This window comes from Ovis canadensis, chromosome 16 (assembly GCF_042477335.2).
Source record: "Ovis canadensis isolate MfBH-ARS-UI-01 breed Bighorn chromosome 16, ARS-UI_OviCan_v2, whole genome shotgun sequence".
NCBI lineage: Eukaryota > Metazoa > Chordata > Mammalia > Artiodactyla > Bovidae > Ovis > Ovis canadensis.
In genome coordinates, this window is record NC_091260.1 from 46,935,359 (window position 1) to 46,957,208 (window position 21,850).

General features: G+C 42.8%; 1 protein-coding gene and 1 non-coding gene across 2 annotated transcripts; both read left to right on the top strand.

Annotated features, from left to right (window-relative positions):
- The first annotated feature begins 13,957 nt into the window (after positions 1-13,957).
- Positions 13,958-16,778, top strand: RPL37 (ribosomal protein L37). Its single transcript, XM_069555828.1, has 4 exons — positions 13,958-14,204; positions 14,819-14,954; positions 15,476-15,560; positions 16,661-16,778. Exons 1-4 carry the CDS (start codon positions 14,202-14,204, stop codon positions 16,728-16,730), a joined length of 294 nt encoding a protein of 97 aa, XP_069411929.1. The 5' UTR covers positions 13,958-14,201; the 3' UTR covers positions 16,731-16,778.
- LOC138422040 (small nucleolar RNA SNORD72) lies at positions 16,499-16,578 on the top strand. The gene has a single exon (XR_011249718.1). It is a non-coding gene; the product is annotated as a small nucleolar RNA SNORD72 (small nucleolar RNA).
- Positions 16,779-21,850: the final 5,072 nt, after the last annotated feature.

Below are 21,850 nucleotides of genomic sequence, written 5' to 3' on the forward strand. Positions count from 1 at the left end.
GCATGCCATCGCTGGGCAGAACAGCATTGTTTTATAGTTTTAGGGCATGACCCATGCTTCTGCATGATTTTGTTGCTAAGCAATCCACTTGGGATTGTGGTTACGCTGACCTGTTTTCTTAAGTGATCATTAACTTATGGGGGTCTCCCATACTTTTTTCTTTATATACAGTCCTCTAGTGGGATTAACTCTGACCCTATCAATTCTGTTTCTATGGGATTATGGGCCAAAGGCTGTCTTTTGTAACTTCTTCATACTGACAGAGGGTGCCGTATTTTTAGAGTGGAAGATGTCAGATGGGTTTGTAGCATCTCTTTGCCTACAGTTTTAGTTGCCCACTTACATATGCAGACAGAACAAGCTACAATTATTTTTCTTTTAAATATAATGTATATCTACATATACATATCATATACATGCACTATATATATTGACATTTTAAACAAAATTGGGATCTATAACTTGCTGTTTTCCATAATAACGTATCATGGATATCACTACTTGTCAATATGTGTAGATTTACTTCATCCTACAATTATTTCATGTCCACCAAGATATAGATTATTATTGAAACAGGGAACCAAATTCTGTTCACAGAGCCAAAGAATGGAATTCACAAACTGGAAAACACTCATGCAGGCAAAGTTTATTTTAAAGGACAGAGATACAAAGCCCTCAGCATAGACACTGAGAAGGGATGAAGAGACCCCAAAGACAGGAATAACAGCAGTTTTTATATCTTTATTAGAATTGATCTATTCATTTTTGGTTGGCTCTGGGCCAAAAGCATATAATTTCTGACCAATCAGTTTAAATGTTGCAATGTCCAATTTGCCATTTTTATGGTTTGTTTTTTTTTTTTTGGTTTCCAGTTTCTCTAGACATTGTGACACCATCCCTTGACCCTTTCTCAAGACCCCAGACTATTACTTAGAGACCAAATGTATGTTTAGGAGCTAATGGTCCACCTGCAGTTTTTCTCCTTGATAAACTGGACAGCAATTAACGATTGTCTTGTCCTGGGTCTGAATGTTTTATGACCCTCCAGGCAAGGGAGGCATTCCTTGGAATGCCTAGAAACTGAAGCAGTAAATATAGCTCGGAGCTAACAGAGCAAAACGCTTATGTGAGAGAATTAAAACTGAAATTTAAAAGAGAAACAAGGCTCTGACTCTACACTGACTGCCTAACAATTTCTGCCTCATTATGAGCCATAGAGTTAATCCCATTCTCTTAAGGCCAGTTCTTGGAATTGTACTGGCCATAGATTCAGTATTGCTCAAGATGGAACAGTTTATATTATGGCTACAGTCGGCTCGTCATGCTGATGGCTTTTTCCCACTGGTGGCAGTTACAGTATCTGTAAAACAACTCAGGAATGTGCATCAGACACCGAGTCTGTGACTCTGCTGTCCTAATCATTAATGGCTTGAGTTTGCTCTTTTGTGACTCAGGGAAGCCTGGAAGACTTCAGTTTTCCTATAAACAAGAGGCAGGAGACATGGAGGGGCCTTGGTGATTGGGATGGGATGGGGCAAGCTGAGTTCTGCTCAGTTCCAATGGAATACCAAAATGAAGTTAAAAACGATAAAGTAAATCTACACATATTGACAAGTAGTGATAGAAATGATACATTATTAAGGAAAATAGCAAGTTATAGATCCCATTTTTGTTTAAAAAGTTAATATGTATAGTGTATATATACTATTTGTATATATAGATATACATTATATTTAAGACAGCCAGGAGAGAGATAGCACAGATGTACCTCTGGTATCTCTGATTGATCTCAGAGAGGCAGCAGTGAGTGGTGGTATAAAACGAGATCTAAATTCCCCACCCAGGAATTGAACCTGGGTAGCCTGGATGAAAATCAGGATTCCTAGCCACCAGACCAGCAAGGACTAGAGGGTAGAAGCTATTTTTCCCTGGTTTTACCCCAGTGAAAAAAGCATTTCTCATGCAGGCAAAAACTATAAATGCAGGTACAAAGTTTGTTATTAGAGATATACATAGCACAACAACACACAGGACAGCACACAGACAAATAGTTTGTTAAGACAGAAGCAAGGCAGAGACACACCTGGAGAGAAAGGTTGTGAGCTTCCCCACTAGTGAGGAGGAGCTCAGTAAAGAAGCAGTTAAGTTACTTATATAGAACATTTCTTCCAGGTCTTTTTTTTACCCTTGGCCAATTGTTCTTTTTCTTTTTCCACACCTGACCCACCCTTGGACCCTCCCAGACATGCATGTGCAACTTGTTTCCAAGATGGATTCCAGTCCAGAGGCCTATGGGATCACATGTTAGCATCACATATTATGGGGTGGCATCCCCTCCTTTTTGACCCTGAAGGAGCCTTTCTGGCCACATGAAATGTCTCCCTTGCCCCAAGGATGGGAAATATATGACTTCCTGATTCTTTGCTTAAGCAAGGTTTAGCCCTTCTCTGTTGCTACCATGACCGTTGTCTTAAGGTGTCCACTGGATACAAAGCCTGACTGCTCACCCTGTATCTGTTGTTACTTCCATTTTGGGAGGGCACACAGGAGGATGGCTGTAAGTAACTAACCTGGAGCCCACCTGTCCTGTTTCAGGAAATGCAAACAGGAGACTAGTTGCAAGTGTCTAGCCTGAAGCCCACTTTTTTCCTGCCCAGAGATATGTAAACAGGAGGCCAGCTGTAAATGCCTAGACTGGGGCCTATCTGTCTCCTGCCTCATGGTGATATGATAACAGCAGGATTAAAACTTCTACTTTAAACATTTCTATTTATTTTAACACTTTTTGTTATCAACAGAATTTAATTTTCTAAAAAGTTATATGGTTGGTTTTTATTTTCAGTTATAGATCTGCAGCAATCTTCTTCTGAGGATGGCAAGAAAAATAGACATTTCAACTGTGCCTTTAGATTTGCAATCAGGTTGATGAAAACAAATAGTCCCAGGTCATTCACCTTAAAACCTAAGTAAAGAAACAAACAGTCAGCCAACCAGAGGTGCAGAATTGGTATAGAATTTAAAGGCTCAAGAGACAGTTTTCTATGGCAGTTAACCTGGGGTATCCTCTAATGCACCTTAATGAAGTCTCCTTTACGTACAGTTGGGAAGGTCCCCTAGAGGAGGAAATGGCAACCCACTCCAGTATTTTTGCCTAGAGAATCCCATGGACAGAGGAGCCTGGGGGGCTACAGTCCATGGGGTCGCAAAAAGTCGGACACGACTGAGCGACTAATATTTTATATATATAATATATATAGTTCACAAGAACCTGAAAACAATATAAATATCAACAGAATACTGGATGAGCAAACTGTAGTATTTCACATAATGTAAAAGACAGTATTCAAAAAGAATGAATTTCAGTGACCCACAGTATAGATAAATCATCATAGCATTAAGGGGAAATTTTAAGTCCCCAAATATTATATGCAGCATAGCACTCTCCTAAAAGGCTCAAAATAATGGAAATACAGACACATAGAGATTTTAGAAATTCACATGAAATCAATGGAAACAGTGAGAGACTGTTTTCTTGGGCTCCAAAATCACTGCAGATGGTGATTATAGTCTTGAAATTAAAAGACACTTGCTCCTTGGAAATCAAGATTGGTGTGAGAAACATCAATAACCTCAGATATGCAGATGACACCACCTTTCTGGCAGAAAGTGAAGAACTAAAAAGCCTCTTGATGAAAGTGAAACAACAGAGTGAAAAAGTTGGCTTAAAACTCAACATTCAGAAAACTAAGATCATGGCATTCGGTCCCATCACTTCATGGCAAATAGATGGGGAAACAGGGGAAACAGTGACAGACTTTATTTGGGGAGCTCCAAAATCACTGCACCCCAAACCAGTACTCTTGCCTGGCAAGTCCCATGGATGGAGGAGCTTGGTGGGCTGCAGTCCATGGAGTTGCTAAGAGTCAGGCATGACTGAGCAACTTCACTTTCACTTTTCACTTTCATTCATTGGAGAGAGAAATGGCAACCCACTCCAGTGTTCTTGCCTGGAGAATCCCAGGGACGGGGGAGCCTGGTGGGCTGCCGTCTATGGGGTCGCACAGAGTTGAACACGACTGAAGCGACTTAGCAGCAGCAGCAGCAGCAAAATCACTGCAGATGGTGACTGCAGCCATGAAATTAAAAGACGCTTGCTCCTTGGAAGAAAAGCTATGACCAACCTAGAGAGCATATTAAAAAGCAGAGACATTAGTTTGACAACAAAGGTCCGTCTAGTCAAGGCTATGGTTTTTCCAGTAGTCATGTATGGATGTGAGAGTTGGACTATAAAGAAAGCTGAGTGCCGAAGAATTGATGCTTTTGAACTGTGGTATATGAGAAGACTCTTGAGAGTCCCTTGGACTGCAAGGAGATCTAACCAGTCCATCCTAAAGGAAATCAATCCTGAATATTCATTGGAAGGACTGATGCTGAAGCTGAAACTCCAATACTTTGGCCATCTGATGCAAAGAACTGACTCATTTGAAAAGACCTTGATCCTGGGAAAGATTGAAGGCATGAAGAGAAGGGAATGACAGAGGATGAGATGGTTGGATGGCATCATCAACTCAATGGACATGAGTTTGAGCAAGTTCTGGGAATTGGTGATGGACAGGGAAGCCTGGCATGCTGCAGTCCATGGGGTCACAAAGAGTTGGACATGACTGAGCAACTGAACTGAACTGGAATTGATATAATTACAAGAAATGAGAAGGAAATGAAATTCAGAAGGATGGCTACCTTAGTTGGGGGAGGCTGGGGATGGGATGGGATTGGGGGACAGGGAAATTATGGAGTTAGACATATGGTATCATCTAGGGGTGAGTTTATAGGTGTTTATTATATTATTAAAGGTAAATAGTTAAACATATAACTGAAAGTATACCATGTTTGTGTTACTGAGTCCAAGCTTGCTCTGCTCGCCACATGACAGGCCAATGAATCTGAGAGATGAAGTGTTGAGGCAAGGAATACAACTTTATTTGGAAAGCCAGTTGACAGAGAAGATGGCAGACTAATATCTCAAAATAACAATCTTGTTGGAGTCTGGATGCCAGGTTCTTTTATAGACCAGAGATGGTTACGAGTTGAGGAAGTAAAAAATCCTTTATCTTGAATTCCCTTGAATGGCCAATCTCAGGGAGGGGATCTGTTCATCTCTTCATTCTTGCAGCCATTCACAGGTGAGCAGGGTCAGATTATCTCCCGGTGAGCTGAACAAGGGGCAGGGCTCCCTGAGGCAGACCATTATGTGTAATTGTAATAACAAGCCAGTCAATCCTAAAGGAAGTCAACCCTGAATATTTATTGTAAGGACTGATGCTGAAGCTGAAGCTCCAATACTTTGGCCACCTGATGCGAAGAACTGACTCATTGGAAAAGACCCTGATGCTGGGAAAGATTGAAGGCACAAGGAGAAGGGGATGACAGAAGACGAGATCGTTGGATGGCATTGTTGAATCAATAGACATGAGTTTGAGCAAACTCCGGGAGATGGTGAAGGACAGGGAGGCCTGGTGCGCTGTAGTCCATGCGGTCACAAAGAGTTGGACATGATTGAGGGACTGAACAATAATAACAAAAGCAACAAAAGACAGGTTAAAATCAAGGAAACAGATTTATCATGGAGTCAGAATTGGCTCTTCCTTCCAAACACTTGGACTAATGCTGAGCATGTAGTTTTACTGAAAGTGCCACCTCTCTGGACACCAGTGCCAAATCAAATCCCTCAAATCCCCAAGACAAAGATTTGGGTGAATTACTTTGCCAGGCAAAGGAGGACTTCTGCATCAAAAAACTGTCTCTACCCAAGGGAACTTGATGAGGGGTTTTTATAAGAGGGGGTTTCAAAGCTGGGGTCTCTGACAAGAGTAGGGTGTAAGCAGGATTTACACTACCCTAATTTCATCTCAGGTGGTGAGTCTCCTAACCTTGATGAGCTTCTCTGGTCCCTTTAATCTTGCTTCCTGTGGTTTCTTGGCTGCCTCTCCCTTCATTGTGGAGGTTTAGTAGCTAAGTTGTGTCCCACTCCTTTTGAACCCATGGACTGTAGCCCGCCAGGCTCCTCTGTCCATCTGATTTTCCAGGCAAGCAAGTGGGAGTGGCTTGCCATTTCCTTCTCCAGGGGATCTTTCCAAGCCAAGGATTGAAGCCAGGTCTCCTGCATTGTAGGCAGATTCTTTACCAACTGAGACACTAGAGAAGCCCGTGATTAGAATTGTTCAAATCTGCCCTTTGGAACTCAGGGAAAATAATGGCTGGAGTCTTGCCTACAAGAAATGGGGGATAGAAAGACCCCATGCTTGGAAGTCCCACAAGGCTCCACTCCGTTTCAGTATTAGAAACTAAGGATAATGATTCATTAAATTTTAGGGACCCTAAAGGTTGAAAAAGAATAAGAAAAGCCTTCAGTTCAGTTCAGTCTCTCAGTCGTGTCCGACTCTTTGCGACCCCATGAATTGCAGCATGCCAGGCCTCCCTGTCCATCACCATCTCCCAGAGTTCACTCAGACTCATGTTCATCAAGTCCATGATGCCATCCAGGCATCTCATCCTCTGTCGTCCCCTTCTCCTCCTGCCCCCAATCCCTCCCAGCATCAGAGTCTTTCCCAATGAGTCAGTTCTTCGCATGAGGTGGCCAAAGTACTGGAGTTTCAGCTTTAGCATGATTCCTTCCAAAGAAATCCCAGGGCTGATCTCCTTCAGAATGGACTGGTTGGATCTCCTTGCAGTCCAAGGGACTCTCAAGAGTCTTCTCCAACACCACAGTTCAAAAGCAGCAATTCTTCGGTGCTCAGCCTTCTTCACAGTCCAACTCTCACATCCATACATGACCACAGGAAAAACCATAGCCTTGACTAGACGGACCTTAGTCGGCAATGTAATGTCTCTGCTTTTGAATATGCTATCTAGGTTGGTCATAACTTTTCTTCCAAGGAGTAAGTGTCTTTTAATTTCATGGCTGCAGTCACCATCTGCAGTGATTTTGGAGCCCCCCAAAAATAAAGTCTGACACTGTGTCCACTGTTTCCCCATCTATTTCCCATGAAGTTGTGGGACTGGATGCCATGATCTTAGTTTTCTGAATGTTGAGCTTTAAGCCAACTTTTTCACTCTCCTCTTTCACTTTCATCAAGAGGCTCTTTAGTTCCTCTTCACTTTCTGCCATAAGGGTGGTGTCATCTGCATATCTGAGGTTATTGATATTTCTCCCGGCAATCTTGATTCCAGCTTGTGCTTCTTCCAGCCCAGCATTTCTCATGATGTACTCTCATGGTGCATATAAGTTAAATAAGCAGGGTGACAATATAAAGCCTTGATGTACTCCTTTTCCTATTTGGAACCAGTCTGTTGTTCCATGTCCAGTTCTATCTGTTGCTTCCTGACCTGCATACAGATTTCTCAAGAGGCAGGTCAGGTGGTCTGGTATTCCCATCTGTTTCAGAATTTTCCACAGTTTCTTGTGATCCACACAGTCAAAGGCTTTGGCATAGTCAATAAAGCAGAAATAGATGTTTTTCTGGAACTCTCTTGCTTTTTCAATGATCCAGCAGATGTTGGCAATTTGATCTCTGGTTCCTCTGCCTTTTCTAAAACTAGCTTGAACATCAGGGAGTTCACGGTTCACGTATTGCTGAAGCCTGGCTTGGAGAATTTTGAGCATTACTTTACTAGCATGTGAGATGAGTGCAATTGTGCAGTAGTTTGAGCATTCTTTGGCATTGCCTTTCTTTGGAATTGGAATGAAAACTGACCTTTTCCAGTCCTGTGGCCACTGCTGAGTTTCCCAAATTTGCTGGCATATTGAGTGCAGCACTTTCACAGCATCATCTTTCAGGATTTGAAACAGCTCAACTGGAATTCCATCACCTCCACTAGCTTTGTTCGTAGTGATGCTTTCTAAGGTCCACTTGCCTTCACATTCCAGGATGTCTGGCTCTAGATTAGTGATCACATCATCATGATTATCTGTGTCGTGAAGATCTTTTGTGTACAGTTCTTCCGTGTATTCTTGCCACCTCTTCTTAATATCTTCTGCTTCTGTTAGGTCCAGACCATTTCTGTCCTTTATCAAGCCCATCTTTGCATGAAATGTTCCCTTGGTATCTCTAATTTTCTTGAAGAGATCTCTAGTCTTTCCCATTCTGTTCTTTTCCTCTATTTCTTTGCACTGATCGGTGAGGAAGGCTTTCTTATCTCTTCTTGCTATTCTTTGGAACTCTGCATTCAGATGCTTATATCTTTCCTTTTCTTCTTTGCTTTTCACCTCTCTTCTTTTCATAGCTATTTGTAAGGCCTCCCCAGACAGCCATTTTGCTTTTTCTCATTTCTTTTCCATGGCCTTATATGACATTAAAAATTAACTTTAGGTTAAGAGTTTTACAATGTGTCACAAAGGTATGGGTTTCAAGAGATGTACCCTACTTAATATTAACAATCTGATTGTCCATTTTAGTAAATTTGCCACCTTTTTTTAAAATTCAAGTTGGTTGGTAAGGTATTCTAATAACCAGCTTCTCAAACTAGATCTCTCCACGTGTCCCCCAATACCATCCTCTCCCACAATAACCTGCTCCAGTTCTCAAAGATGATGGGAAAAAAGGTGTTTCTTTGAAGCTGGATATTTTACAGAAAAATTTAAATTTAAGGAAGGCAGTTTAAATTCAGTTCCTTGGTAACAGGAAATGTGCATTGCACAAGCTTAGAATGCAAATGGAAGTGAGTTGGGGCAAGGGTATGTATTTGATGTAGTTGAAAATACATCCATCAAATGAAATACAATGAAACAGGAGTAAAATTTTTGTTTGCAGCTAGAAGTTTAAGTTATGTGATTTTTTGAAAATGAAGTTAGTTAGTTGCTCAGTTGTGTCTGCCTCTTTGCAACCCCATGGACTGTAGCCCATCTGGCTCCTCTGTCCATGGAATTCTCTAGGCAAGAATACTAGAGTGGGTTGTGATTTCCTTCCCCTTCAGGGGATATTCCTGACCCAGGGATTGAACCTAGGTCTCCTGCTTTGTAGGCAGATTCTTTACCTTCTGAGCCATCATGGAACTCTTAAAGATAAAAGTCAAAAGTAATTTCACCTATTGTAGGGGGAAAAGGCAGGTCAAATTAAGAGAATTGAATTGTATCAGGACAACAGATGCAAAACTTCAGATGTCTCTATCACTCTCTACTAAAAGGCAAAATGCCATAGGGCAAATACCCAGGTTGGAGAAGGCAATGGCACCCCACTCCAGTACTCTTGCCTGGAAAATCCCATGGACGGAGGACTCTGGTAGGCTGCAGTCCATGGGGTCCCTGAAGGTTGGACACAACTGAGTGACTTCACTTTCACTTTCATGCATTGGAGAAGGAAATGGCAACCCACTCCAGTGTTCTTGCCTGGAGAATCCCAGGGACAGGGGAGCCTGGTGGGCTGCCATATATGGGATCTCACAGAGTCTGACATGACTGAAGTGACTTATAGCATAGCAAATACCCAGGTAAGAGCAGAGGTCATCTGTTTCAGAAGTCAGTCTACTCCTGACCTAAACTTGGCATCTGGATAAAAATCTGGGGGTACTAAACTGGCTTGATAGACCTCTATAGAGCCAAAGGCTTACCTGACCAGGGTTAGAATGGTGTGATTTCAAGCATATCAAAAAGGGAGAGGAGAGATTTTTCACCCTGACAATTTGGGGAATGTCTGGGGTAAAAGAGACTGTCACCTAGTGCCTGTTGCGCAGTTCGACTCCTCCCTGGTTGCTACCTGTCCTATTCTTTCTGAAACTGAGTAGGACCCTGTAGGGAACCCTAGGTACAAAAGCCTATCCACGTCCCTCTTGTTTTTAAGAAAAAGGTTTCAGCTTTCAAGATCTTTCTTGCGTTCCAAAGGGCCAACAATTGAAACAGTTAACTGTTCAGTTATTTGTTAAGGAAGTGAGGGAATGCATTAACAAAAGAAAGGCAGTAAAGGGACTTCCCTGGTGGCTCAGTGGTAAAGAATCCACCTGCCAGTGCAGAAGACACAGATTTCCCCTGGTCCTGGAAGATCCCACATGCCAAGGAGCAACTAAGCCCATGCTCCACAACTACTGAACCTGTTCTCTAGAGCCCAAGAGCCGCAACTACTGAAGTCCGTGTGCCGTGCTATGCAACAAGAGAAGCCGCTGCAATAAGGAGCCTGCACACAGCAACCAGTGAGTAGTCTCTGCAAGCCAAAACTGGAGAAAAGCCCACACAGCAACAAAGACCCAGCATAGCCAAAAATAATTTTTAAAAATTACTTTAAAAGAAAAGCAGTTAAGAAACAACAGTACAGCAATAAAGGAGAGTCCCAGTCCTTTCCAATGGGTATACATAATAATGTGACACAAATCTTTGAGTTTGGCTATTGAAAAAGCAAGAGTGTTCCAGAAAAATGTCTATTTCTGCTTTATTGACTATACCAAAACCTTTGACTGTGTGGATCACAAGAAACTGTGGAAAATTCTGAAACAGATGGGAATACCAGACCACCTGACCTGCCTCTTGAGAAACCTATATGCAGGTCAGGAAGCAACAGTTAGAACTGGACATGGAACAACAGACTGGTTCCAAATAGGAAAAGGTGTACGTCAAGGCTGTATATTGTCACCCTGCTTATTTAACTTATATGCATCATGAGAGTACATCATGAGAAATGCTGGGCTGGAAGAAGCACAAGCTGGAATCAAGATTGCCGGGAGAAATATCAATAACCTCAGATATGCAGATGGCACCACCCTTATGGCAAAAAGTGAAGAGGAACTAAAGAGCCTCTTGATGAAAGTGAAAGAGGAGAGTGAAAAAGTTGGCTTAAAGCTCAACATTCAGAAAACTAAGATCATGGCATCTGGTCCTATCACTTCATGGGAAATAGATGGGGAAACAGTGGACACAGTGTCAGACTTTTTTTTGGGTAGCTCCAAAATCACAGCAGATGGCGACTGCAGCCATGAAATTAAGAGACACTTACTCTTTGGAAGAAAAGTTATGACCAACCTAGATAGCATATTCAAAAGCAGAGACATTACATTGCCGACTAAGGTCCGTCTAGTCAAGGCTATGGTTTTTCCTGTGGTCATGTATGGATGTGAGAGTTGGACTATAAAGAAAGCTGAGTGCCAAAGAATTGATGCTTTTGAACTGTGGTGTTGGAGAAGACTCTTGAGAGTCCCTTGGACTGCAAGGAGATCCAACCCGTTCATTCTATAGGAGATCAGTCCTGGGTGTTCATTGGAAGGACTGATGCTGAGGCTGAAACTCCAATACTTTGGTCACCTCATGAGAAGAGCTGACTCATTGGAAAAGACCCTGATGCTGGGAGGGGTTGGGGGCAGGAGGAGAAGGGGTCGACAACAGAGGATGAGATGCCTGGATGGCATCACTGACTCAATGCACAGGAGACTGGGTGAACTCTGGGAGTCGGTGATAGACAGAGGGGCCTGGCATGCTGCAAGGGTCGCAGAGTTGGACAGGACTGAGCAACTGAACTGAACTGAACTGATAGGAACTAAGCTCCCTCTCTGCCACCCCCAACCCCCACCTCCACTCAGGTGGAGGATGGCTGAGAATAAGTTTCTTGGAACATCACCCTCTTACAACTAGAAGGAGGTCACATGCCCCTGCAGTCCTTACTTGGTCTTGAAAGACTTCCCTAAGGGAATTCCTCGAGGGTCATGTCTGGGACTTTGTCCTTGCACTGCTGAAGGTCCAGGTTCAAATCAATCCCTGGTCCAAAACTAAGATCCCGCAAGCCCCACGGAACAGCCAAAAAATTAATTAAAAATGAAAACATAACAAATCCTCTCCCCTGAAAACCATTGGACAGTTCAGTTTTCTGAGCAGGAGCTATGCTGACCTCCTTGGTTGGTGTTTGCAAATCCTTTGTCTGCCCTAAACTCCAGTTTCAGTTTCTTTGGCCTCACTATGCCTCAGGCACACTAACTTGGGCTCAATAGTGTGTCTTCATCGATCTCATTTAATACCTGTGCTAAGCAAAATAATGCTCTCCCCGAAAGATGACTATGTTCTAATCTCCACAACCTGTGAAAATACTAGTTTACACCAAAGGACAACTAAGGTTGCAAATCAGCTGACCTTGAGATAAGAATGATCTGGGTAGAGCCAAAGCACTCACAAGGGATTATTAAAAGATAAACAGGCATCCAAAACTTAAGTTTAAGCAAAAATCTACCCAAAAAGGGCAGCACCAAACTGGAAGTGGTTAGTAGCATTCTAGGAGCCAGGGGACTTTATAAAAGTGTGGAAGCAAAGAAAGAAATTAGTTGATTGGCTGTAGGTTAAAGACTAATTTGTGGTTTGATTATTGTCCTTAAGTATACAATACAGTATTTTCAACTGTAGATATAATATTGTACTGATCTCTTGCATGTTGCATAACTGAAACTTTATACTAGCTGCTTAAATGTTTTGTCTTAAACCATTAAGTTTGTGCTAAATTGTTAGAATGGCAACAGGGAACTAATACAGTACCTAATCCAGTTAAGTCTAACCTGAACTGCAGTTTGTTTCAAAAACTCAAATGTTGGTCTTCTCACTCTCTCCCTGCTGGAGGGATCTCCCCCTGAACGCCCCATTCCCCACCTACTGTTTCCATAAGAACAATGACTCTGTCCTCTTCCCAGTTCCTAGACGAGCTTAGTGGTTACTACGAACTTATCAACTCATCCTGTCAAAAATATAACCTCCTAAGCCCTAGACCTCATCTTGTTCTTTTAACTGTGTGAAAGACGCTCAGTCGTGTCCCACTCTTTGCGACTCCATAGACTGTAGCCCGCCAGGCTTCTTCTTCCGTCCGTGGGAATTCTCCAGGCAAGAATACTGGAGTCCCTCCTCCAGCGGATCTTTCTAACCCAGGGAAAGAACCCAGGTCTCCCGCAATGGGGGGCAGATTCTTTGCCCTCGGAGCCACCAGGGAAGCCCAAGAATACTTGAATGGGTAGCCTATCCCTTCTCCAACGGATCCTCCCAACCCAGGAATCCAACCAGGGTCTCCTGCCATTGCAGGAGGATTGTTTACCAGTTGGGCTATCAGGGAAGCCTAGAAGTTAATCACTTTTGCCAATATTTCACAAGTGTTAGGTCACTAATTGCTTCCTTTAGACAGCATGCGTTTAGGATTGTTTTTCCCTACTAACTCTTAAATGTTTGTGTATTTTACCCTTTTGCAAGGGTGGGGGCTTTCCTCGGAAGAAGGTTGCAATTGAATTGTTTGTATCAACAAGGTCTGGGAACCGCCAATATTAACACTTTAAAGTGTTTTGGACTACACATGTCCAGGCCCTACCCAAAGCTGTCAAAGCATATTTCCTCACGTTAGAGTTTAAGAAACTTCTTAACAAGTTCCACGTCTGATTCCTTGGCATAGTAAAATGGGAGATCAAACCATATGCCTATTATCACAGTTTAAAAAAGCATTTTCTGCCTTTCTCTTCAAATTCTGAGCCCAGCTATGTCCTCCTAGCAAGTGAGGATTGTGGTCAGTAGCTTAGTCTCAACCGACTCTTTGCGATCCAATGGACTAGCCCACCAGTCTCCTCTGTCCTTCGGATTTTCTGGGAGCGGGTTGTCACTTCATTCTTCAGGAGAGCTTCACCACCCAGGGACGGAACCCGCGTCTCCTGCACTGGTAGGCAGATTCTTTTCCGCAGAGCCTGTGAGGATCAGTCAGTCAAAAGCTTCAGGCCGGAGTACAGAGGAACCTGGAGAAGTACTCCAGCCCAACCCCCAACCCTACACAGACGCCGGGAGGGCTGAGCTAGCTCCTGCACCCCAAGCAGGGGAGCCTCTCTACCCACATCTCCCATCTCCTAGGAAACCAGAATCCGCAATATGGCCTTAGCGGGGACAGAACATTCGTAAAGACTGGAGGGAAACAACAGGAGGGAAGGTAGTCGAGTTCCGGTCTAAAAGTTTGCCGCAGGGAAAGGCGGGTCCGGAGGGTATACGCCCAATCCCTTCCCCAGAAAGTTGTGAGTTCCGCTCCGCTGAACTCTCTATTGGCCCTAACTAGCTCCGCGATCCTCCTCTCGAATCCACCCACACTGCGGTGACGGACGCTTGAGAGCGGTGCACTGCGCCCCGCCGGAAGTGCTTCCCTGGGCGGAAGCTCAGAGCGCAATATAGCGGAAGTGCTTTCTCTTCCGGCCTCTTTGGTCTCGGCGGCAGAAGCAAGATGGTGAGTGGTTTCCAGGGCCTCTCGTCATCGGCTTTCATCCTCACCCCCTGAACTGCGCCCCATGCAATCTGTGGGGGCCCTGGAAGCTTTCGGATAAGAAGAACCGGTGGGTAGGGAAGGCAGCTTTCGAGAGGCTCGAGAATGGCTCATAATCTGATGTGGGGATGTTGAGCCTGCCGTCGTGGACCTGCAGCTGCTCCAGGCCCCTTTCTTCTGTCTTTTTGGGAAGCCCTCACAGCCCTGCCCGCCAGTGGGAACTGATGGAAGAAGCATGGATTGGGGGTATTTGGCTCTGTAAACAAAAGAATAGTTGACGACGGTCCCTGGGCAGGAGCTCTTAGATTTTGGAGTAAGAGTAGGTAGGAAAACCACGTTACCTCCTCTTTTGCCTTTTACGTTTTTCATTTTCCTTTTTAATAATGTATCAGGTTTCAAAACATGGCAGCTCTTGGAGGGGCTTTAGATAACGAGAAATTCTAATAGTGGTCATTGATTTAGCACAGTGTCAGCCCTTGTGATTGTCATTAATTTATATCAGTAGTTACTTTAACTGAAAATGTTGAGCATGTGTATAGAAATGACAAGACTTAAACATTTATCCCCTTAACTTGCAGACGAAGGGAACGTCATCGTTTGGAAAGCGTCGGAATAAGACGCACACGCTGTGCCGCCGCTGTGGCTCTAAGGCCTACCACCTTCAGAAGTCGACCTGTGGCAAGTGTGGCTACCCTGCCAAGCGAAAGAGAAAGTGTAGGTTAATATTTATAAATGTACTTTGAGAATAGTTTCTTGTTTCATATGTACCTCAGTGGGGCATGACTTTGAATGTTGTTTCCTAGCAAAATTGTACATCTATATACCATTATGTTGATTAGTTGCTAAGTTGTGTCCAACTCTTGCAACCCCATAATCTTTAGCTTAGTAGGCGTCTCTGTCCAGTGGCTGTCCCAGGCAAGGATACTGTAGTGGGCTGCCATTTCCTCTTCTGTGTATGGTCTTCCATTCTGGCTCAGCTGGTATGCTGAGCTTGCAGTGCAGACCTGGGTTAGATCCTTGGGTTGGGAAGATTCCCTGGAGAAGAGAAAGGCTACCCATTCCAGTCTTCTGGCCTGGAGAATTCCGTGGACTGTTTAAGTATGCGGATAAAGTGAGTTTAAAGCCAAGGCAGGCAGTTTTAATTATATTGACAGTGTGTACTGGGTGTGTGAAAGTGAAGTCGCTCAGGGACAACAATTTGGATCTTAACCTGAATTTTTTTTTTTTTTTTTTAGATAATTGGAGTGCTAAAGCTAAAAGACGAAATACCACTGGGACTGGTCGAATGAGGCACCTAAAAATTGTATACCGCAGATTCAGGTACAGTTTTTATGTTTCAGTTAATAGGTGGGTGTATGAGCTTACATAACAGTTGTCTCAACTACCCTTGTTCGTGGGATGAGGTGTTGCTAGGATCCTTTTTCTTCTGCCACCATAACCTTCAGATCAGTCTCAAACTTAGGAATCAGTGAACACTAATATGCACTGAATAGGCTGGAGTGTAGTTTGAGGTAGACTCCAGAAAATAATGGCATTTATTCGCATACCTACATTTCATTTTCCTGCCAAAATTTGTCAAGATGATAGTATGTAATTGAGGCCTTCAGTTTTGTGGCATTGGGCAAGTCTACTTGCTGTAGAACACTGTTGGACTTAAAGAGAGGCCATAGAGTTTTAATTTCAGCCCCAACATAGTCTTAAAGAGAAACTGCATTTTTAATGGTAGCGGTTGAGGGGTGTAAGGCCTTAACTGAGGTGATTTCTTTGTTGGGGACTGGGGTTGTCCTGTGCATTGTAGGATATTTAGCAGAATTTGTGACCTCTTACTCAATTAAGGATCTTCAAGACCACAAGACAGTTTGGGGGGTGTAAACACAACACACTTAGATGTATTTGTGTGTTGGAGTGACCTTTGTACTTAAGGCGAATATATAGTAGTATGGGATAGGGTTCAGTGGTCTGCTAGTTTGAGTTAAGAACATGAATTGAAGCCAGTTTTAACCTGTGTGTTCCTCAGAAGACATTTCAAGTAGATGTTAAGTGAGTTAAGACTTAAACTATAGTTAAGCAGTTGAGAAAATGTCTATCATTAATCACATTGTTCCTTAGCTAAAGGAAGGTAGGGTCTCTGACCCATAATTTAAGAATCCGTTTTCCCAAAACCTTACGAATCATAAGTGGTGGGGAAATACTGATCACTGCAACCAAATATGTTGCCTTGGCTATTTTGAAGCAGAGGGAAATAAATAAAATACCACAGCTTATCAGTGATGTTCTAAAAATAAATGTCTGAACTTATGAATTCAATATTGATTTCATCATTTAACTGAGATAAGCTCATAAAAATATATTTTAACAAAGATTGAAATGTATACATTGACATTGCTGAAGTAACCATTCTTGTTTTTAACACAATGCAGGCATGGATTCCGTGAAGGAACAACACCTAAACCCAAGCGAGCAGCTGTTGCAGCATCCAGTTCATCTTAAGGATTTCAACGATTAGTCGCACAATAAATGTTCTGGCTTTTAAAATTATCTGGTGTGCTAAGGTATTTTTAATAGGCTTGTGTCAGTATTTACATAGGTTTGCAAATGTGATAACTAAAAATCAGGTTTATTTGTTAAGTGGCTATTCTGGAACACTAACTTTTAAACTGGGTTGTGATACTGCTTAGTAGGATTGGGCCTTTACCAGCAGAATTCTAAGATTCCTTCAAGCAGACGACATTAAGAAGTAACATCTGTGCTACTATAAGAACTGTGTTACCTCTGTGGTCTTTGTGGAGTGGTTGTCGTCCTGTATGATAGGCTTTGGAATTCTGGTGAGAACACAAAGGACAGGAGTTGAAGGAATTCCATTTTGGAAAGGTGGTTTTGTTGGATTTTTTTTTTTTATTTACAATGTTGCATTAGTTTTTTACAGCAAGGTGATTCAGCTATACATTTTTGTTTTTCAGATTCTCAGGTGATATTAACTCTTGGTGCCCAGCTCCTAGGCTGTGTTTGCCTTTTAAGGTGGTCAGCTAAGTGAACAACTAGGTATGAGTCAACAATAACGTTTCTAGAACCATGTGCAAGTGCAGTGGATTGAGTAGAATGTAAAGGAAGGCCAAGTATAAACTCAACTTGTAGGCTAGTAGAATTTTTTTAATCCTCACCTAGGTGATCATTGACTTTTCAGGGCTCTGAATTTTTCTGCCTTGCTTTCTGGTGTTTCTGCTAGTTTTTTTGAAGTGAAGACAAAACCAACTTTGTTGGACTGATGAGAGAATCAAACATTAATTAAACATCACAAGTGTTGGAGTAATTATCATAAAATAGCAGTGTGGCCAAGCTGTGCTGTCCCAACTTGTAGCTTCCCATTTTTTTAAGAATTTAACAACTTTAATCTGACCTTGAAGGAGTTTTCATGATCATCACTGCCTCCGCAACCTTACCTTTAAAAGGTGCCTTAGAATGCATTCCAAGATTAGTCAATTGCTCCCTTGCTTTTTTCCTTAGCTCCTCTTTCAGGTCTCAGCTTGCTTCTGCAGGAACCCCAGCTGATGTGAATCTATATTGGGTTTCCTTCCAATAATGTGTGATGTAAGATAATGACTGTTCTACTTTTGTTGCTGTTGAGTTGCTAAGTGTGTCTGACTCTGCAATGCCATGGACTGTATCCCACCAGGCTCCTCAGTCCGTGGGATTTCCCAGGCAAGAATACTGAAGTGGGTTGCCATTTCCAGTGTCTCCTTTGGCAGGCAGGTTCTTTACCACTGGGCCACCTGGGGGCCCTGTTTACTTGTTGTTTGGTCTACTAAGTCTAGTCCTCTCTGTGACCCCAAGGACTGCAGCACCCTAGGCTTCTCTGTCCTTAACTATCTCAATGGAATTTGCATTCTTACGTTGAGTGGGTGATGCTATCCAGTGATACTCAAGGGATGCATAATAAAGTTCCTGTATCCAGTTGACATTTGACCATGTGATTTTTACTGGTGTACCTGTGCTTATTTAAGCTGGAAGTCTAATTAACTATGGGCTTTCAACTTAAATAAGTGAAGGTGCTTCTACAGTGGCTGTAGCCTAGTTACTGTAGTGGGTTCAAGTATTTGAAATTGCTTTGACCTATATAATTTTATTTTGGCTTGACTACTGAATAATCTGACGTGGTATTAAGATCTTTCTGAAATCTTGCAGTGTTACTAAAGGTTGATTCCTGGGTATTGGAGAGGTACCCATTAAGATAGGTAATACCTGGGGTGGAATAAATATTAGGCCTTGAGGTAAGTAGGTGCTGACCTGAAGACAAAAAATTTCTAAATCCTGGGTCAGGAAACAATTGGCACAATGGGGGTTGCATGAGAGGTAGACAGTGATGCCTTAAAAAAGGCTTGTGTGTTTATTGAGTGTAAGGTGACTTAGTCCTTGTTTGCCAGTGCCTGTGGCCTTGACTGTTTGAGTTTCAATGGGAAATTTCTCTGATAAAATGGAAGTCGTAAGACCCAGGGAGAAGCAGTGGGCTAGAGATGGAGCTGGTTAACACATTCAGTACAGACAGGTGGGTTCAGTTCATTCAATACTAGTTTGCAGACAGTTCATACCTGACGTATCTCATGATGTTCTGAGGATCAAAGTTGGTTTGGACAGTGGATCTCCATCTAACAGAAGATGCCTGAGGCCACAACTAAGGGATTTATGTTTCTTGGGCAGGGGAACCTCAGGAGCAGTTAGGTGTCACCGTTGGGTATCTGAGGTAACACCCAGGAATGTATCATGTTTTGTGTATGTATTTGACCTTTCAGTCACAGCTACTGTGGTTTTGTCAGCTGGAGAAAATATCAGAGGTAGGGGTCTTGGATTTTCTGGACTAGGGGGCAAGGAGTTGGTGCATTCACTGAGGAATATAGGATGGAAGGAACAGGAAGAAATTGTTAGGTGATGTTGATGCCTGTGGGATACTAGAAGTATCTTGGAAGAACTCAGTAAAGCTAGGGGCAGCTGAAGTGGAAAGCCAAAAGCCCAGGCTGGAGATTTGCTTTTGGAAATAATGAACATAGAGTTGAGAATGGGAACTGATTTAGGGATTAGAATGGTAAAGATAATTTAAATGGAGGTATAAGTATAAGGTGATGGTGAAACCTGGTAGGCATTTAAAAGTGATGGGAGATGGAAGGAAAGGATTGTTTATTTTTCTCTCTTTGAAACTATTTGAAAAAGTGTAGAGAGGCTCAAGGAAAGGTTTGGGGAGATGTCCTTAGGAGACAAGAGGAATGAGAGTGGTTCATTAATTTGTTCAGCATACATGTGATGAGTGGGAACAAAAACCAACATGGTTGAAGTTGACTCCAGTCATTGGCAGAAATGAGTCCCACAAACTAAGTGTCCTGTGGGACCAAAGCCAAGGAGAAAAAGATTTTTAAATTAAAAAAATTTAATGACTTATGGGTTTGGAAAATTTAGGTTAGTGTTTATTTTTCACCAACCTTGTTTCTATAGAGCATCAGGAATAACGCCAGAGGTTCAGGGGTGATTGGGCAATAAAGAGTTTAGTTTAAAAAGCACTTTCGGAAGGTTACCTAGTTATTCTGCAGTTACCTTTCATTTCTATTGATGATACAGTGCCCCTTATGAACCATATCTGTCTAGTGACCTCTGTGCCAGAAGCAGTTCTGGGCCCAGGAGATACAAGTGGAGAATAAGACAGACTCCTTTGGCAGAGATTTCATTAGAGCATGTGACAGCCTGCACTTGTGTGTGTATGTGTGTGGTGTGTTGGGGTTGACAGATAAGTAATTTGAGGTAATGTTAAGACCTATGAAGACAAAAATATAGAAAGTATGACAGGATGGGGGTAGAGGACCCCTTAGAAAGGTGGTTAAGATAAATATGGAGATTGCCTGGTGGTCCAGTGGTTAGGACTGCGAAGGGCCCCAGTTCAGTTGCTGGTCAGGGGACTAAGATCCCAACCCTAATCTTTGTCAAGTTAAATGTTGTTCTCAAAGCGAAAGGTAGTTCATAATCTAAGAGAAGCATAGTTTATCAAACCGAGAAACTAAATGAAATCTGGAGCAAAAACTTCTGTCTATGGTAAGGTAAAGGGATGTCTTGTCAAATAACCAGAGAAAAAATGGTTCTCACGTATGTGAGTGGCCTGTAGATTACCACAGGTATGGTATGTGGCTTGAGTTTTTATTTTTGTGTGCTCGTCTCTGCAATGGAGATGTGCCCCAGGATGAAGACTTTGCTCTTTAAGATTACTCAAAGATAAGAAAAAATATCCTCCAGACATGATTACTTGTAAAAATGGTTTTTATTTCTCCAGAAATTTTTGGTTCTATGTTACAGTCAGAATTCAAAGTTGACTTAAGCTTATCTTTCAGCTTGGGCCTCTTTTGGGCTGAAGCCATTGGAGAAGGGGGCATGCTCCCTCTGATCTCAGCTTTCTCCTTGAGATCAGCGGCTTGTGAGCTGCAGTTTCACTCAGTGGGGTTTAAAGAGTAGACAAGAGCGGGTAGTGGTGTTTCCTCTTTCTCCTGAGGCTTCCTCTACTTCTGAGGGCCCTACAGACAGGATCCCTTGCTTTCCCTCACTCCTGAGTGGCTCACATCTGGTCCACAGGAAAAATTCCCATATTCCTGGCCTCAACAACCTGAAGTTTCCTAGGTTTAGAACTGCTGCTACTGCTGCTAAGTCACTTCAGTTGTGTCCGACTCTGTGCGACCCCACAGATGGCAGCCCCTCCGGGCTCCCCTGTCCCTGGGGTTCACCAGGCAAGAACACTGGAATGGGTTGCCATTTCCTTCTCCAATGCATGAAAGTGAAAGTGAAGTCGCCCAGTCGTGACCAACTCTTAGCAATCCCATGGACTGTAGCCCACCAGGCTCCTCCGTCCATGGGATTTTCCAGGCAAGAGTACTGGAGGGGGGTGCCATTGCCTTCTCTGAGGTTTAGAACTAGAAAGTACTAAAACTATTCTAAGAAGGTTGTATTGAATACTTACGACTGAAATTTCTTTACAAAATTTTTTCCTTAGACTTCTTTATATCTTTGATTTGGCTGAGGATTCTAAAAGCTGTGACCAGATGTGAGCCACTCAGGAGAGAGGGAGAATGGATAAACAGTAAGGTCCTACTGTATAGGATGGGGACCTGTATTCAATATTCTCTAGTAAACTGTAATGGAAAAGAATATAGAAGGTACATATGTATAATTGAACCACTTTGCTATACAGCAGAAATTAACATTGTAGGACAGCTATAGTGTTGGTCGCTCAGTCGTGTTTGACTCTGAGATCCCAAGGACTGTACCCACCAGGCTCTTCTGTCCATGGATATTCCAGGCAAGAATACCAGAGTGGATTGCCATTTCCTCCTCCAACTACAATTTTAAAAAGCTGTGACCTGGTTCTTGGATAAATACTGTGTGTGTGTGTGTGTGTTGTGTGTGTGTCTGCCTCCATGCTTAGTTACTCCATTGTGTCTGACTCTTAGCAACACATTGGACTGTAACCCTCCAGGTTCCTCTGTCCATGGGATTCTCCAGGCTAGAATACTGAAGTGGGTTTCCTACTATAGGGCATCTTCCCAACCCAGGGATCGAACCTAGGTTACCTGTGACTCCTGCAT

Bases quoted from the DNA above. Each gene is read 5' to 3' on its own strand.
- RPL37 (XM_069555828.1), top strand. The intron at 14,955-15,475 runs GTAGGTTAATAT...TTTTTTTTTTAG, and splicing joins TGCCAAGCGAAAGAGAAAGT to ATAATTGGAGTGCTAAAGCT. The intron at 15,561-16,660 runs GTACAGTTTTTA...AACACAATGCAG, and splicing joins ATTGTATACCGCAGATTCAG to GCATGGATTCCGTGAAGGAA.